Source organism: Pongo abelii, chromosome 17 (genome assembly GCF_028885655.2).
Source record: "Pongo abelii isolate AG06213 chromosome 17, NHGRI_mPonAbe1-v2.0_pri, whole genome shotgun sequence".
Lineage (NCBI taxonomy): Eukaryota > Metazoa > Chordata > Mammalia > Primates > Hominidae > Pongo > Pongo abelii.
The window spans coordinates 25,673,343-25,691,607 of record NC_072002.2 but is presented as its reverse complement, the minus strand read 5'-3'; the positions used below and the strand labels follow the sequence as shown (position 1 = coordinate 25,691,607).

The following is an 18,265-nucleotide window of genomic DNA, read 5'->3' as shown; positions in this document are numbered from 1 at the left end:
CGGCGGGAGGGCGGGAGACCGCGGTGGAGGCGTGGCACGAGGGAGGGGCGAAACCGGGGGCGCGGTGGGGGCGTGGCGTGTGGGGGGAGTGGGCGGGGCCGAGATGGGGGCGGGCGCGCTGACAGGAGCGCCGGGGGAGTGAGAGACGCCTCCTGGCGGGAGCTGGCGGCTGTGGACCCCAGCGAGGGCGGAGGGGAAGAGGGGAGCTGGGGCGGGGAGCAAGGAGCCGGGAGGAGGGCGGCGGGCGGGCCTGTCTCTTTAAGGTGCCCGAGGCTCGCGGGCGCTGCGCTGAGGGGACGGCGGGAGGCGCGGCCTGGCCTCGCACTCAAAGCCGCCGCAGCGCGCCCCGGGTTCGGCCGACCCGGCGGGGATCTAGGGGTGGGCGACTTCGCGGGACCGTGGCGCACGGTGAGCGGGAGCGGCTGAGGGGTTGTGCAGCTTCTTGGCCGGGAAGGGGCCGGGCGCCGAGCTCGGCCCTCTAGAGGCCCGGGGACGCGGCGAGCTTCGCGGGGGCCGGGAGAAGCCTGGGCCCGGCTGCGCGGAGGACAAAGTGGGGGTGCTGGGCGCGGGCGCACAGGCCGGACGCCGGGAGCCGGCAGCATCTCTGCGCCTCCTCGGTCCAGACCATCTCTGGGCCGGCCCGCGTCCTCCGCAGCCCGCGTCGGCCGAGCCGGGGTGGGGGTGGTTCCGGGTGCCCGGTCCCCCGCGCAGCTACCGGCCTCTGCCTCGCGGGGCGTCCGGCGCCTTCGGGGCCCTGGCACCGCTCTACAGAGGCTCTGCTCTGCCCTGGTCGCTGTCAGTGCCATCTCCCTTAACGAGAAACTGGGCGTGATGTATGCGAAACAATTTTGATGCATGATGGTTTCTAACTCCTTAGGAAAAGAGAAGTCCTTTAATTCTGTTACCTGATTTCGACATGGCCGTAGTTACTTGAATATTTTTTCCAGTGAAATTTGGGGAGTAAGATGAATTTGTGGAACATTTCATAAGACAACCGTAAAAGTTGGGAAAAGGGGGGAAATCCCAGTTTTCGTGGTTGTAGGATGAAAACTAGTTCCACGACAATTAGTTTCCAAATATCCTTATTTGGCCTCTGCAAATATGTACTGGTTGCTCCAGAAATCATCCTACTTGGTATGCGGCGTTAGATACATTAGAAAATTAGGTTACTAACGGTCTTTAGGGAATGCTTTGTGAGCCTCAGTAACGATCACCAGGGTTTTCTCTTTCAAAATTGACTCATACCAGGTCCAAAGCCCTTTATTCTTTTCACCCTTTTATTGTTTTTCCTTTAATGTACTTTGTAACACTTAGAATAAAAGTTTAGAGTAATCATAAATGCCCCCATAAACTCACCATTTATCCCTCTTACATCAGTAGTCATTTATTTTAATTTATTATGTTTGATAGGGAGGTGTTTTAACCTGAAGAAATGATATCTTCCCGTATTTAAAGTTTAGTAACTATGTATACTGTTTGGCCCCTGTCAGACTGTGTTTGTGCTAGTCTTTTTTCCTTCTTCTTTTTGAACTGTAGTATCTTCTTAATAACTTTGAAGAATGTGTGGTACTAATAGAATTAAAAGAATATCTTGGCTGGGCGCGGTATCTCACCCCTGTAATCCCACACTTTGGGAGGCCGAGGCAGGTGGATCACCTCAGGTCAGGAGTTTGAGACCAGCCTGGCCAACATGGTGAAACCCCGTCTCTACTAAAAATACAAAAATTAGCGGGGCGTGGTGATAAGCCCCTGTGATCCCAGCTACTCGGGAGGCTGAGACAGGAGAACCACATGAACCCGGGAGGCGGAGGTTGCAGTGAGCCGAGATTGCGCCACTGCACTCCAGCCTGGGCGACAGAGAGAGACTCAGTCTAAAAAAAAAAAAAGAATGTCTTCACATTCTAATAATTACCTAGAGTTCTTAATGCAATTAGTAATTTACACAGCCTTTTGTTATTTGCTCAATTATTTAAGAAGTGACTCTGTGGACTCTACTTCTTGCTTTGAGCTGCTTTATTCTGTCTAAATAACCCTGGAATAATTTCCATTTAAAATTTTGTTTTGATTCTAAGAATTAAAATTAAATATCTTAGAATTATAATACAATATTAATAGTTTTATATGGGCTTAAAGTTGAATAATGGACCTAAAACTAAAGTTGAATAGTAGCAGTGCAGTGTTGAAACTAGTTATTTGCCTGATATACTCTCAAGTTACTGAGGGTTTAGATATACTCAACTCTACTTTCACAGTCACCATTTCTGGATAGTCTGAGGAACTGTGGTGTTCTAGGTCCTTGAAGATGGCTATGAAGCCATTATTATATAAAATTATTGTTTATTTTTGAATGTTTATATAATCTTTCATTGAGAATGATCTTTAAATGATCACTCAAAAGTTTTTTGAAGGCCAGGCATGGTGGTATTGTCTGTAGTCCCAGATAACTGGGAGGCTGAGGTGGGAGCATCAGTTGAACCCAGGAATTGAAGGCTGCAGTGAGCTATGATCACACTACTGTACTTCAGCCTGGGCAACAGAGCAAGACTCTAAAAGACAAAGGAAAAGTATATTGACACAAACAATGAGTCTTAGTTTATGTTTTGTTTCTCATATTTGTTTTTACCCTAGCACTTGCCTTTGAATTAAAGTTGTGTTTGTTTGTTTAGCTTCCTGGGAGTTACTGATCATCTTCTTTGAAGAAACATGAAGTTACACTATGTTGCTGTGCTTACTCTAGCCATCCTGATGTTCCTGACATGGCTTCCAGCATCACTGAGCTGTAACAAAGCACTCTGTGCTAGTGATGTGAGCAAATGCCTCATTCAGGTAGGACTAAGAGTGCTTTTATTAATATTGAAATATATTGTAGAGCAGAAACATTATGTTTATATACAGATATAGAGAGCGTATATCATATAGAGTAAGACCTGAGTATTGGGTCAGGGCCTGAGGTACTGAATCATGACACAAAGGTCTGGATTTTTACCCTCATAGCAATCGTATATATAGGCAAGGTTAGATTCAAGAAGTTCAATACTGAGTATAATATCCTGTTGTATAAACATGTCATTACAAGGTGATGAGCACTCTATTCAGATGATTTAATCTGTGTAATCTAATTAACATAGCAAAGAGGTTCAATAACTGTATTTAGAAAAAAAATTAGCTGGTCAAATAATAGATAAATTGTTACCCTAAGTATGATGTGTTAGTTGTCTATTGTTATGTAACGAATTACCCCAAAATATAGCAACTTAGTGCAATAAACATGTATTATTTCATGCAGTTTCTGAGGGCCTGGAATCTGGAAGCAGTTTAGCAAGGTGGCTGTGGCTCAGGGTCTCCCACAATGTTGCAGGCAAGTTGTTGGCTGGGATTGGACAATCTGCTTCCAAGATACTTTGCAGTTATATCTCTTCCAATCATCAAGGCAGGCCTCTTAATGTAGCCACCACTCTCATTTTTCTGGGGAGAAAAGTAAGAGTAAGTAATGTGGCTAAGTTACCAGGCTAGTATTGAACTCCTGATTAGCTTCCTTTCTAGTTGCAGGCTGTGCACTCAGAAATTCAGTAACCACACACATTAGCATTCTATGTAAAGTATGAGTCAGCTAACATGACTGTAACCCTCACTTGAGAGTAATTGTGTATATGTGCTAGAGTGACAATTGTTTTTATACATCAGAAGCATTTTGTGCTTATTCCTGACATTTTGGTCCTTCTCACTAATAGTTGGAATTCTACTTGCCCCCATTTCATACTCTGATAACCCTAACTCTGCATTTCAAACCAAAACATTTAACTAGAGAAGTGTGTTTGTTGTTCAGTTTTTAACTTTTTTGCTGTGGACATTTTCAGATATAAAAGGAGAAAAATATAATGAACCATCCATGAGTAGTTACTGCAGTCACTACCTCATGGCTACTCTTATTTTATCTATATCCTCCTACACTATCCACTCCCAGCTCTGTTTTAATTTCAAGCAAATCCCTTGATACCGTTTTGTTGATAATTCTAATATGTATCTCTAAAAGAGAACTCTTTACCAACATAGCTATTAGACCAATTTTACAGTTTAAAAATTAACACTAATTCTTTAATCACCTAATTTTGTATGTGGAAATCTTAATAAGGCATGCCTGCTTAGGCTTGTGTTGGCTGGAAATTTTGTGTCTGCACATGAAGCCCAGTTTTGTGCTATGGTCAGATGAGGAGTCTGTGGTACCTCCCAGGTTGTTTCAATGTAGCTTCATTATTCGTTATTCAAAATAAAGTCTCATAACATTTGCTGTATTCATGTTTAGATGGAAATTCTCTTAAATTCCAAATTATATTCTTGACTCTTCAACTCTATAACTTGCATTAGTTCAAGTAATTAAAAAGTGTACTTTGGCCAGGCACAGCGGCTCATGCCTCATAATCCCAGCACTTTGAGAGACTGAGGCAGGAGGATCACTTGAGCCCAGGAGTTTCAGACCAGCCTGGGAATCACATTGAGACCCTGTCTCTACAACAAATAGTTTTTAAAAATTAGCTGGGCATGATCATGTATACCTGTAGTCTCAGCTACTTGGGAGGCTGAGGCAGGAGGATCATCTGAGCCCAGGAGGTTGAGGCTGCAGTGAGCTATGATTGTGCCACTGCACTGAAGCCTGGGTGACAGAGCAAGACCCTGTCTCAAAAAAAAAAAATTGTACTTTATTTAAAATACCTTGCTTTTAAAGGGAGTATTTAAAAGAGAAAGCTTTGGTTAATATGGGTAGATACTTGCAAAGGTTTTTTTGTTTGTTTGACTCTTTAAAAATTTTTTGGCTCTATTACAGCTTACTACAGCCTTGACTTCCCAGGCTCCAGTGATCCTCCCATCTCAGCCTCCGGGGTAGCTGGGACTACAGGCACGTGGCACCATGCCTGGCTAATTTACTTTGTATTTTTGGTAGAGACGGGGTTTTGCCATGTTGCCAAGGCTGGTCTGAAACTTCTGAGCTCAAGCGATCTGCCAAGGCTGGTCTCAAACTTCTGAGCTCAAGCGATCTGCCACCTCGGCCTCCCAAGTGCTAGGATTACAGGTGTGAGCCACCGTGCCTGGCCAATTAAAAAAATTTTAAAAATTACAATTACAAAAACTAGCTGAGCATGGCGGTGCATGCTTGTAATCCTAGCTACTTGGGAGGCTGAGGCAGGAGAATCACTTGAACCCAGGAGGCGGAGGTTGCAGTGAGCTGAGATCGTGCCACTGCACTCCCACCTGGGCGACAGAGCAAGACTCTGTCTCAAAAAAAAAATTGTAAAAAAAAAAAATACTTCAAAATGTAAAGAGTACTATATCAGTGTAAAAAAACTGGAAAAGCAAACGGAGCTTCACCTAACTCAAATGGTGATTCTAGTAAACAAAATCAGCTAGGACGTATTTTCAGTCACAAATTCATGGATGCTGACATTTCTGATATTCCTGTTGTTGCTTCAGCCAGGAAACAAACTTTTTTCTGGAGTAGTGGACACAACTTTCCTGGTGGATGGTGGACTACTTGGGGTTAGAAAAGATCTAGGGCTCGGCCGGGCGCAATGGCTCAAGCCTGTAATTCCAGCACTTTGGGGAGGCCAAGGCGGGCGGATCACAAGGTCAGGAGATTGAGACCATTCCAGCTAACACGGTGAAACCCCGTCTCTACTAAAAATACGAAAAATTAGCCGGGCGTGGTGGCGGGCGCCTGTAGTCCCAGCTACCCGGGAGGCTGAGGCAGGAGAATGGCGTGAACCAGGGAGGCGGAGCTTGCAGTGAGCCGAGATCGTGCCACTGCACTCCAGCCTGGGCGACGGAGCAAGACTCCGTCTCAAAAAAAAAGAAAAGATCTAGGGCTCAAATATTGAGGATTTTCTTGTTTGTTTATTCACAAACATTTATTGAGTGTTGAAATGAAATGTGATTATTTCTACTCTTCACCTGGTTTTGTGGACTCCCAAACTCTAGCAGATTATTTCACATTCTGATCTTTAGTTTCCACGTGTTCCTCTTACTATGGCTGTGTGGCAAACCACCCCAAAAACCAGTGGGTGGAAACAATATTTATTTTGCTCACGAATTTGCATTCTGAGCAGGGCTCTGTGGAAGAGTTCATCTCTGTTCCATGTGGCATTAGCAGGGTGGCTTGAAGGTGGTGGAGGTGGAATTATCTGAAACAGCATTATAGATAGAGTTTTCTGCGATGATGGGAAAGATCTACATCTACCCTGTGCAATACAGTAGAATCTAACCATACGTGGCTACTAAGTACTTGAAATGTGACTAGTATGACTGAAAATCTGATTTTAAATTTAATTCAATTTCAATTTCATTAGCTGCATAGCTGCATATGACTAGTGGCCACTGTATTGGACATTGAAAATCTGAAGGCTCACTGATAAAGTCTAATACCTGGGCTGGGAAGATTCTTCAGGTATACGTCTCTTCCTGACTTCTCCCCTTCCTCCCTTCTCTATCCCCATCTCCCTCCCTCTCTCCCTTTCACTCTCTCTATGTATATATGTGTGTGTCTCTGTGGTCCTGCTGTATGATCTCTCCTGCGGGTCCACCTGGATTTAAGTGGAGGGAACATAGGCCCCACCTCTGTTGGAGGAGTGACAGTGTCATGTTGTAAGCTGAACATGTGGATGGGATATAATGGTGTGGCCATCTTTGGAAAGTATACTCTGCCACATATAAACTGTAAAGTGAATTGGCTGGCTAGGTGAGCTCAAAATTTTCTTCTAGTTCTAGGCAGTTTTAAAGAAAGAAACCAACTAGTGTGTGTCAAATGTTCTCTTTTTTTCATCAGAGTAATAAATTATTAAATTATTAGAAGGATACATAGTGAAAAAATGAATCTGTTGATCTAATTCTCCCTACTCATTTCTATTACCCTGGGAAAACCACTTTTAATCTAACTCTTATATTTTTACTTCTGTTAGTAATTTTTAGCCATATGCCTAAATAATATGCTTGTACTACTATTTCTTGATTTATCAGTTTTAGATGTCATATATCTAAAATTGCCTTTCTGTTATAACAGATAAGGTCATAGCTCATCGTGTCATCCTTCCCACTCCTGCCCTGCCACACTTGTATCACAGTTTTGAGTTTATCTCTTGGTTATTTTTTCAATTTCTTCAATATATTTAAGGCTTTCTATTCTGTTCTATCAACTGGAGACACTATCTCTTTATTCCTGATCTAAGTGGAGAATATTAATAGTCTCCTTTCCTTTTAACGTTTATTTTATTTTATTATTTTTTTTTAGCAATGAGACAGACTATAAGTGAGTTTTAAGAACAGTGCATTTCTTTAGGGAATCGAAGAGAGGGTTTGTTTGGGTTCCAGTCTTGGGAGATCATGTGAATCTACCATGATTAACATCATAGAAAGAAAAGAAATCAGTTTTTTCCCTTGCATTTATGAGTACTGCCCTCAAAATTTTCTACTTTTGACATTCTGATGGACTACTTTTGGAATTCTGATGGGCTGCATCAAAATCTGTGGAGAACGGAGTGTTACCTGTACTTTTACTTTTATATTGTCAAGGTTGATAACATCTATATTCTGAGAGGCTGCATAATATAATGGTTAAGAGTATGAACTCTGGAACCAGGCTATCTGAATTTGGATCCAGTTCTGCCACTTACTGGTTGTATGACCTTGGGCAAGTTCGTTAATCTCTCAATGCCTCAATTCCCTCATCTGTAAAGTAGGGATAATAACCATACCGTGCAAGTATTGTGAGGATTAGATGTAAGGTATTTAGAGCAATGCCTGGCACGTGAGTGCACTATAGGTAATTACTAACCTTATTTCTCGGTTTTGTAACTCTATTTGAATCTTCTAATGCTTTATTTACAGGTATATTCTAAAACTGGCAATAAACCATGTTTATATTCTAATGATTATATAAATATTGTTGACTGTTGACTGTATAGTCACATAGGTACTATGATTACATTTCCCTTCTTGAATGATTTTGTTTTTCTTGAGTTTCTAATTATCTTTCTTTACCTTGTATCGTCAATCATTAGCACCTTATATTGTTTTAAGTACTTAATGTATTTTTCCTCCCAAATGGAGCCTTCAGTCTTGATGTTTCCAGACTTAACTGATTGCAATCTAGGTCTGATGCAAGCTGTCTTATGGTGACTTTCCATCATTACTTTCCCAAGTTGGTTCCACTGTTTCTTGGATTTCATATCTTGTTGTTTTTAACAGTAACCCTCATTTTGTCCCAACATGCCCTCAAGTAACTTCCTAAGAAAGCCTGTGTGGAAAGTAAGCTTTCTGGGTCCTGCATGTCTTGAAAATATATTTATTCTCATCTTTCACCTGACTGATGGTTTGCCTGAATACAGAATTCTATGTTAAATTCTTTTCCCTCAGAACTTTGGAGACATTTCTCTATTATCTAATAGCATTCCATATTGCCAGTAAGAAGTGTGATGCCAGTCTGTTTCTTATTCTCTGAAGGTAACTTTGTTATATCGTCTCTCTGGAAACTTTTAGTATCATCTCATTAGCCTTCGTATTATGGAATTTAAACTGTTGAGTCTAGTGTTGGTCTTTTCATTCATTCTGTTTGGTATCTTGTGAGTCTTTTGGGGATCAGTTTTGAGCCAAAGACTAGGAAATGCCCTGTTTTGTTTTTTTGTTATATATATATATACACCTAACATACATACATATATAATATATATGTTTTATGTAACATATATTTTTGTATAATATATAATTATGTATAATGTCCTCTATTCTTTCTGGAACTCTTATTAGTATAAATCTAAGATGGATTCTCTGTTAGATCTTTTTTTAAAAAGTTTTATTGAGATATATGATTCATATATTATAAAATTTACCCATTTAAGGGTACAATTGAATGGTTTTGGCATATCGACAGACTTGTGCAACCATCACCACAATCTAATTTTAGAACATTTTCATTACTTTAGAAGGAAACTCCATACCCTTTAGAAGTCATTTCCTATTCTCTCTCCCCGCAAACCCTAGGCAGTTTACTTTCTCGCTACATGCTTGTTCTGGACGTTTAATATGAATGGAATCATACATTGTCTTTTGTGTCTGACTTCTTTCATTGAGCATAATGTTTTCATGGTTCCTGTGTGTTGTAACATATTCAGTATTTCATTCCTTGGTCAAATAATATTCTGCTGAATGGGCATACCACATTTTATTTATCCATTTATTGGTTGGTGGATATTTGAGTTATTTATATTTTTGGCTATGGTAGATAATACTGCTATGAATATTCAAGTTTTAGTGTGTAGATGTATCTTTGTTTGTTTTTTAAGAGATAAACTGTGTTACACAGGTTTGTTTACTGCCTGTGCACACAGGCAGTGGTGCAATCAGTGTTCACTGTAACCTTGAACTCCTGGGCTTAAACGATCCTCTCACCTTGGCCTCCCAAGTAGCTAGGACTACAGTTGTGTGCCACCATACCTGGCTAATTAAAAAAAAAAATTTGTGTGTGGAAACAGGATCTCATTATGTTGCCCAGGTTGGTCTTGAACTCTTGTCCTCAAGCGATCCTCCTGCCTTGGCCCCACAAAGTTCTGGGGTTACAGGTGTGAGCTGCTACAGACAACCCTGGATGTATCTCTTAATTTTTCTTTTGTATATACCTAGGAGTGGAATTGCTGGGCCATATGGCAACTCTGTGTTTAACATTTTGAGGAACTGCTGAAGTGTTTTCTAAAGTGGCTGCACTATTTTACATTCCCACCAGCTGTGTATGAGGTTTCTAATTTCCCTATAGCCTCACCAACACTTATCTTTCCTTTTTATTGTAGCACCTTTGTAAAGTGGTTATGATTTGCATTTCCCTAATAGCTAATGATGTTGAGCATCTTTTTATGTGCTTAGTGCATGCGTGCGTGTGTGTGTGTGTGTGTGTATATATGTATGTATGTTTTGTTTTTTTTTTTTTGAGACAGGATCTTGCTCTGTCACCCAGGCTGGAGTGCAGTGGTGCAATCACGGCTAACGGCAACCTCAACCTCCTGGACTCAAGCAATCCTTCCACCTCAGCCTCCCAAGTAGCTGGGACTATAGGCATGCACCACCATGTCTGGTTAGCTTATTGTATATCTTTGGGGAAATACCTATTGAAAACCAGTGCTCTTTTGTGTGTGTGTGTGTTTGTTTTAGACAAGAGTCTTGCTCTGTTGCCCAGGCTGGAGTACAGTTGCTCTATCATAGCTCACTGCAGCCTTGAACTCCTGTGCCAACACGATCTTCCTGCCTCAGCCTCCTGAGTAGCTAGGACTACAGGTATGTGCCACCACACTCAGCTAATTTTTAAAATTTTTAAATTCTTTATAGGGATGGGGGTCTCACTGTATTGCCCAGGCTGGTCTTGAACTCCTGGTCTCAAGTGATCGTCCTGCGTTGGCCTCTCAAAGCACTGGAATTACAGGTGTGAGCCACCACACCCAACCCAGAACCTATGCTCCTTTTAAAATTGGCTTGTCTTTTTATTGTTGAGTTGTAAGAATTCTTTATATATTCTGGGCTCAAGACCCTTGTCAGATACGTTATTTGCAAATATTTTCTCTCATTCTGTGGGTTGTCTTTTCAACTACTATGTATCATTTGTATCACAAAAGTTTTACATTTTAGTGACATCCAATGTTTCTATTTTTTTCTTTTGTTACTTTTGCTTTTGGTGTTGTATCTAAGAAACCATTACCTAAGCCAAAGTCATAAAGATTTACTTGTATGTTTTCCTCTAAGAATTTTAGAGTTTTAGGCCAGGTGTGGTGGCATGTACCTGTAATCCCAGCACTTTGGGAGATGGAGGTGGGAAGATCGCTTTAGCCCAGGAGTTCAAGCCTCCAGTGAAGTAGGGATCCAACTTTATTATTTTGTATATGGATATCCACTTGTCCCAGCACCATTTCTCCCCCACTGAATTATATTGCCACCCTTGTTCAAAACCGTTTCACCATAAATGGTTTGTTTATGGACTGTCAGTTCTATTCTATTGGTTTATATCTCTATTTTTATGCTAGTACCACATTGTCTTGATTATGTAGTTTTGTAGTATGTTTTGAAATCAGGAAGTCTGAATTCTCCAACTTTGTACTTTTTCAAGATTGCTTAGGCTGTTCTGGGTCCGTTGCATTTTCATATGAATTTTAGAATCAACTTGTCAATTTCTGCAGTAAAGCCAGCTGGGATTTTAAAAAAATATATAATAGACTTTATTTTTTGGAAAAGTTTTAGGTTTACAGAAAATTTGAGCAGAGAGTATAAAGGGTTCCCATATACCCATTTCCCCCACATATCCACAGTTTCTTCTATTGTTAACATCTTGCATCAGTGTGGTATACTTGTTACTATTGATGAACCAATATTGATATGCTATTATTAACTAAAATCTATACTTTGCATTAGCATTAACTCTTTGCGTTTTACCTTTTTATGGGTTTTGACAAATGCATAATGTCTTGTATCTACCATTACAGTATCATTCAGAATAGTTTCATTGTTCTAAAAATCCCCATAGCCAACCTATTCATCCCTCCCTACCTCCCCCCAGTCCCCTAGTAACCACTTATCTTTTTTACTGTCTCTATAGTTTTGCCTTTTCCACAATGTCGTATAGTTGGAATCATACAGAATGTAGCCTTTTAAAAGGGGCTTCTTTGACTTAGCAGTATACATTTAACTTTCCTTTATGTCTTTTCATGGCTTGATAATGCATTTGTTTTTATTGCTTATTGTTACCTAATAATATCCCATTGTATGAATGTACTGACTGATTAATATTGCACTCACTGATTAGTATGGATGTACCAGAGTTTGTTTATCCATTCACTTATCGAAGGACATTTTGATTGCTTCTAAGATTTAGTAGCTATGAATAAAGCTTAGCCAGGCATGGTGGCTCAGGCCTATAATCCCAGTGCTTTAGGAGGCCACAGCAGGAGGGTCCCTTGAGGCTGAGAATTCAAGATCATAGTGAGACCCCCATCTCTACCAAAAGAAAAAAAAGTCTGGAGTGGTGGCATGCACCTGTAGTCTTAGCTACCTGGGAGGCCACAGTAGGAGGATGGCTTGAGCCCGTGAGTTCAAGGCTACAGTAGGTTATAATCACACAACTGCACTCCAGCCTGGATAACCAAGTGAGACCCTGTCCCTATAAAATAACATAAAGCTGCTATAACCATCCATGTGCAGGTTTTGTGTGGGCATAAGTTTTCACTTCATTTGGGTAAATACTAAGGAGTGTAATTGCTGCATTGTAGGGTAGGACTATGTTTCGTTTTGTAAGAAATTGCCAAATTGTCTTTCAAAGTGGCTGTACCATTTTGCATTCCTACCCGCAATGAATGAGAGTTACTGTTGCTCCACATCCTCACCAGCATTTGGTGTTTTAAGTGTTTTGGATTTTCACCATCTAAATAGGTGTATAGTGGTATCACATTGTTTTAATTTGCAATTCTCTAATGACATATGATGGAGAGCATCTTATACTTATTTGCCATTTGTATACCTTTTTTGGTGAGGTGTCTGTTAAGAATCTCTGGCCCATTTTCTAATTGGGTTGTTTACTTTTTTTATTGTTGAGGTCTCTGTATGTATGTTTTGTATAGCAGTCCTTTATCAGAAAAGTCTTGCAGATATTTTCTCCTGGTCTATGGCTTGTCATCTGATTCTTTGGAGAGTATTTTTTGCAGAGCAGAAGTTTAAAATTTCAATAAAGTCCAGCTTATCATTTATTTCTTTCATGAATTGTGGCTTTGGTATTGCCGGCTAAGATTTAATAGGGATTGCATTGAATCTGTAGATCAATTTGGGGAGTACTGTGTTGCCATCTTAGCAGTATTATGTCTTTGTTTCATGAACATGTGTGCCTTTCCTTTTATGTGGATTTTCTTTGATTTCTTTCAACAATATTATGTAGTTTTCTGTGTATTACATTTCTTTTGTTAAATTTATTTATAAGTATTTTATTCTTTTTGATGCTATTGTTAGTGGAATTGTTCTCTTAATTTCATTTTTGGATTGTTCATTGCTTCCGTATAGCATATTAGCTCTTTTCTATCCCATCATACCTTCTTACTCTATATTCTGGGAAATTTCCTGACCTTACCTTTGGACTCTTTCTATTGAATTGTTTAATTTTAGCAATAACTTTTACATTTCAAGGGCTCTTATTTATTGCTTGTTAATTTTTCCTATTAACATTATTTACTTGTTTTTGGATGCATTATTTTCCTCAGTGTCTTCGGGGATACTTATTGGAATTTTTTTTGCTGGTGGTGGAGGTGTGTGTCCCCTTCCTCTGACTCTGTTAACTGGATTATCTTTTTCGAGATCTTTTTTCTTTTATGTCTTTTTTATGTGTCAGGATTTCTTCAAATGTATACATTCTTTGGTTGTCCATATATAGTTAAGAATGAGGCAATAAAACCTGGTTGGGAGATCCATGTATTTAGATAGGACTTTTAGATGGGACTTAGAGCAGAGAACACTTGGGGATAAGGAAGGCCTTGATGCTGGAATGTGTCCTCTGCTCTGAGGCTAAGAATCTTCCTGAAGAGAATTGTTGGTTATTTGTTTATTTTGATTGGCTGATTTTCTTGTGATTGGACGTGAGTAGATGGTCAGTAGATGTCTAGTTCTTGTCTTTTTGGTCTGTTGTGGGAGTAGCCTAACTGATCTGATAGAAACCTGAATTTGAACATCTTCTTTTTATCCCTGTTCTCTTTAGTTGAAGAATGGTTTGGCTCTTGGTATTTCATGTGCCAGTGATTGTTAACTGGGGCCCTGGACCTCTTAAGGGATATCCCTGGATTATATTCAGGAGATCCCCAGGATTATATTCAAAATTGCCTGTGCACAGTTTTCTGGCGAAAAGGTCCACAGCTATCAGGAGGTTCTCACAGCAGTTGATGAACCTGAAAAGGTTAAACATTGTTGTGGCTTTGCTTTCCATTCCAACATACTGAGTTATTAAAATTCCACTTTCATGTTCAGCGAAGTACAGGGCACATTGACATTTTAGATAACGAGAGCTGCTTTTCTCCTTAAACTTGCAGAAGATGTACAGAAATGAATACAATAAGGTGGAAGATAAGTACTTTAAGAAAGACAAAGATGCAATGCTATAAAAGTCTATAAAAAGATATTAGTTCCCTTGTAGAGGGAATTTAGATTTCTTTTTGTTAAATTGGTTTAGTTCGAATAACATTTGTAATGTTGAACTGATGTACTATGAGGATAAATTAGAACATTTGTTTATATTGCATCCTCTACACTTATAACTAAGTATGAAAAATTTTCCTTGGAAGCTCTTATGTAAATATTTTTTACCAGCATGGTTGCAAAGCAGTACAGTCATTCCTGCCACTCCTACAAGTTGCTGTGCCTAAAGGTGGTCCCTATATAAATATTTATTTTGTGCTTCTAACAGGAAAGAAATCTAACTTTAAACATCAAGAAAGTAAAACTGTCATCTTGGTGTACTTCCTTGCTCATATAATGAGGGGTTTAGCTATCCTGTTTCAGGAAAAAAATAAATTTTGTAATATGGGATTTTCCTTTAAGAAGATCTTTACTACTTTCCCCTGCTGCTTTTGTGAAAATAATTTTTAAAATTTGGATCAATATTATGCTATACCCCAGAAATCTCAAGTCCCATTTTGTATTAACAGTGGAAAAACCCTATATTAACTTGTGAGTACTTTGGCTAATATTTATGATAGTTTTTAGGATGACATAAACATTGTATTTCATGAAAATATTCAAAATTGGGTTCAGAAATAATGCATCTTTTTAGTACTTTGTTGTCTGAACATTTATTTAGCGCTTTTATGTGCTAAATTGACAGTCAGCTTTTTTATTCTAAAAATTGATTTAGTTATTAAATAAATCTTAAGTTTTCTGAAATAAGTTGGAATTTTAAAACAGTTTACTTCTCATTAATAATTCTAGCTTTTAAAAGTATATTTTGTCTTAAGTTAAAAATATAAATAGTTCAGGTAAGTTTAGGGCTTCCTTAATTACAGTAAACTAAAGAATTAACTTTTTCTTCTTTTTTCTTAATCAGTGCAAATTAGATTCTACTTTAGTCTCTTGCTATAGTTATCTTGATTTGTTAGTACACTAGTAATATTTTGGTTTACAATGTAAAATGTTTTCTCTTTTCTCTCGTGAACATTATTTTCCTAAATTGTTTCTTTCCTCTTCATCCCATTTTCCTGCTCTTAAAAGTTGTGGTGCCATGGCTGGGTGCAGTGGCTCATGCCTGTAATCCCAGCACTTTGGGAGGCTGAGGCGGGCAGGTCACAAGGTCAGGAGTTTGAGAACAGCCTGACCAACATGGTGAAACCCCGTCTCTACTAAAAATACAAAAATTAGCCGAGCATGGTGGCGTGCACCTGTAATCCCAGCTACTCAGGAGCCTGAGGCAGGAGAATTGCTTGAACCCAGGAGGTGGTGGTTGCAGTGAGCCAAGATCGTGCCACTGCCCTCCAGCCTGGGCAACAGAGCGAGACTCCATCTCAAAAAAAAAAAAAAAAGTTGTGGTGCTAACCTATTTTTGTCGTGTTTTGCTTCAGTTAACACCCGTGAAAATCTCTGAAATTAGTGTTCAAAGGTAATGAGTTAGGCCTGATATAATTTAAAGAAAGAATAAATCATTGTTTCCCTCCAAATGTTTAATGCAGTTATAGTAGCTGCTAATATATAAATGGAGATTAAAATTTATTTTCACTAGTTGTTTCACCTGTTGCATTGTTAAAACAAAATGAGGATTTCATTGGGACACACGGACATTTTCAAACATACATAAAGTAGGAAAAATTGTAAAATAACCCCCCCATTTACCCGTTACTCAGCCTCAACAGTGATGAACATGTGGTCAGTCTCATCTGTACCTACTCCCAACTCACTCCAGCTGGATTCTTTTAAAGAAATTCACTGGGGGACTTGTACAGTAAGTAGGATTAGCATCTAAATGTTTGTTACTAGGTTTATGTGAGAAAGAGGCACTATTTGATATATTTTGGCATTTCATATATATACATGAACTTGTATGCTGACTTATTTAGCCAAAAATAAGTACTCTTTTCAATACTGATTCATTTAAGTGTATGTTATTTTCAGGACAAAAGTTTACCAATCAGTTAGAATTTATAAAGAACAACATGCTAATGAGGTTGGGTTGGTATTTCTCTCCTGGGTTTGAAGATTCATGTGATGCCCTCCTTAAAGAGCATTAATATGGCAAAACAGATTTGTTATAACCCAATCTAATTATAATTGTTTATTCTTTTGAGCAGGGGCTAATTGAAGATATTTTGTTTTTTATTTATTTATTTATTTTAAAATACTCATTTGACCTAAGTAAAAGTAGTGTCAGCATAGGTGTAATATAATGCTTCATTGATTACTTATGCTTACACAATATGCAAGTAAATACTTAATTAGATTTATTCCTACATTTCTGTTTTTAGCTCAAGATATTATAAATAGTTTCCTTAATTTAAGAACCTCAGTTTGTGTTTTTGAATATCTTTTGTAATTGTTCAAACGTTAATTAAACTGGATCTTAAGAAGTCGTAATATCCAAATAAATTAAATGTTTATTTGCTATTATAAAAATATATTTTCTACCCCCAAATTCAGAAAATACAGAGAAGTAGAAAAAAAGAGTAAAACATTCTTAGTCCTATTATCCAAACACATACTACTCTTACTATTTTGATATAGCTCCTTCTGGTTTTTATTCTGTTTAGATTATTTTTAGCAATTTTATGGTATATACAACTTCTGTGTTTTACATTTTCACTAGCATTATTTTATGTTTCTTTGAAAAAAATTATGTTCGGTTAGAAAATTTCAGTTTTAGGTTAAAAGTAAATTAAAGCATATGTTTTCAGAGTTGGAACTGTCTTCTGCATTGCTTTAATACCAACTTAATGCTTTATATTTTTCAATTTAGGTTTATTTCTTTAAAATTTATAAAGAAACCCCAATGTACCATGCTGGGTTTTTTTTTTTTTTTTGTCTTTTTGTTTTTTTGTTTTTTGAGACAGAGTCTTGCTTTGTCACCCAGGCTGGAGTACAGTGGCTCCATCTCAGCTCACTGCAACCTCCGCCTCCTGGGTTCAAGTGATTATCCTGCCTCAGCCTCCTGAGTAGCTGGGATTACAGGCACGCATCACCCACCCCCAGCTAATTTTGTATTTTTTTAGTAGAGACAGGGTTTCGCTATATTGGCCAGGCTGGTCTCAAACTCCTGAGCTCAAGCAATGCACCCACCTTGGCCTCCCAGAATCCTGGGATTACAGGCATGAGCCACTGCTCCTGGCCTGTTCACTGTTTTTAGATGTACAGTTTTATGATTTTTGACAAACATATACTCATGTAACTACTACTAAGATCAAGATAGAGAATATTTTTCAGCACCCTAAAACATTCCCTTGTGCCCCCTTTGTAGTTGGACCTAGCTTTTTCCCTAGCCTCAGCCCCTGGCAACCACTGATTTGATTTTTTTTCTCTATAGTTTTGCCTTTTCCAGAATGTTATATAAAAGGAATCATATAGTATATAGCCTTTTGTTCTGTCTAGCTTCTTTCATTCAGTATAATGCTTTGAGATTTATCCATATTATTGTGTGTATTGGGTAGTTCTTTCCTTTTTATTGATGAGTAGGATTCCGTTGTGTGGTTGTACTGCAATTTATCCATTCACTTGTTGTTGGACCTTGCATGGTTTCCAGTTTTCAGTAATTATGAATGATGCTGGTACTTTCCCATATGGGTCTTTTTATGGACCTATGTTTAATTTTTCTTGAGTAAATACCTAGGAATGAGATTGCTGGGTCACTGTAGCATTTTGATATTCGTTATCTCATTGGGATGCCAAAGTTTATAAGGGAAAATCCAGGAACACCATTCCTTTTTTATGACTGGGAAACCGAGACTCAGGGTTACAAACAGCTTATGGGCTTAAAACCAGATCTTGTAAGTCCAAGTCATTTGCTATCTTTACTAGAATATAATGTTGTTTTCAATGGTATTTCCTTGTTTTATTATAGCAACAGGGTTAACAAATCTCTCAGATCTTTGCAACAAGAATGGAAATATTTATCAGTAACTGAGAGTCAATATTAATAAGATTCTTCCTCAAGTTGTTAGTTTCCATTTCTGGCCTAGAAATTTGGGAGTTCATACAATAAATGTTAACTCTTAAAGTCTAATCTTAATCTTGGATA

General features: G+C 38.8%; 1 protein-coding gene across 2 annotated transcripts in view; it reads left to right on the top strand.

Annotated features, from left to right (window-relative positions):
• The first annotated feature begins 250 nt into the window (after nt 1-250).
• The window catches only part of TWSG1 (twisted gastrulation BMP signaling modulator 1), a 67,276-nt gene continuing 49,261 nt past the window's right edge, over nt 251-18,265 (top strand). Inside the window, exons 1-2 of one of the 2 annotated variants that reach the window (XM_054537495.2) lie at nt 251-408; nt 2,667-2,826. In XM_054537495.2, coding sequence (XP_054393470.1) covers nt 2,704-2,826 — 123 coding nt within the window. In that variant the 5' untranslated portion in view covers nt 251-408; nt 2,667-2,703. 2 annotated transcript variants of the gene reach the window in all.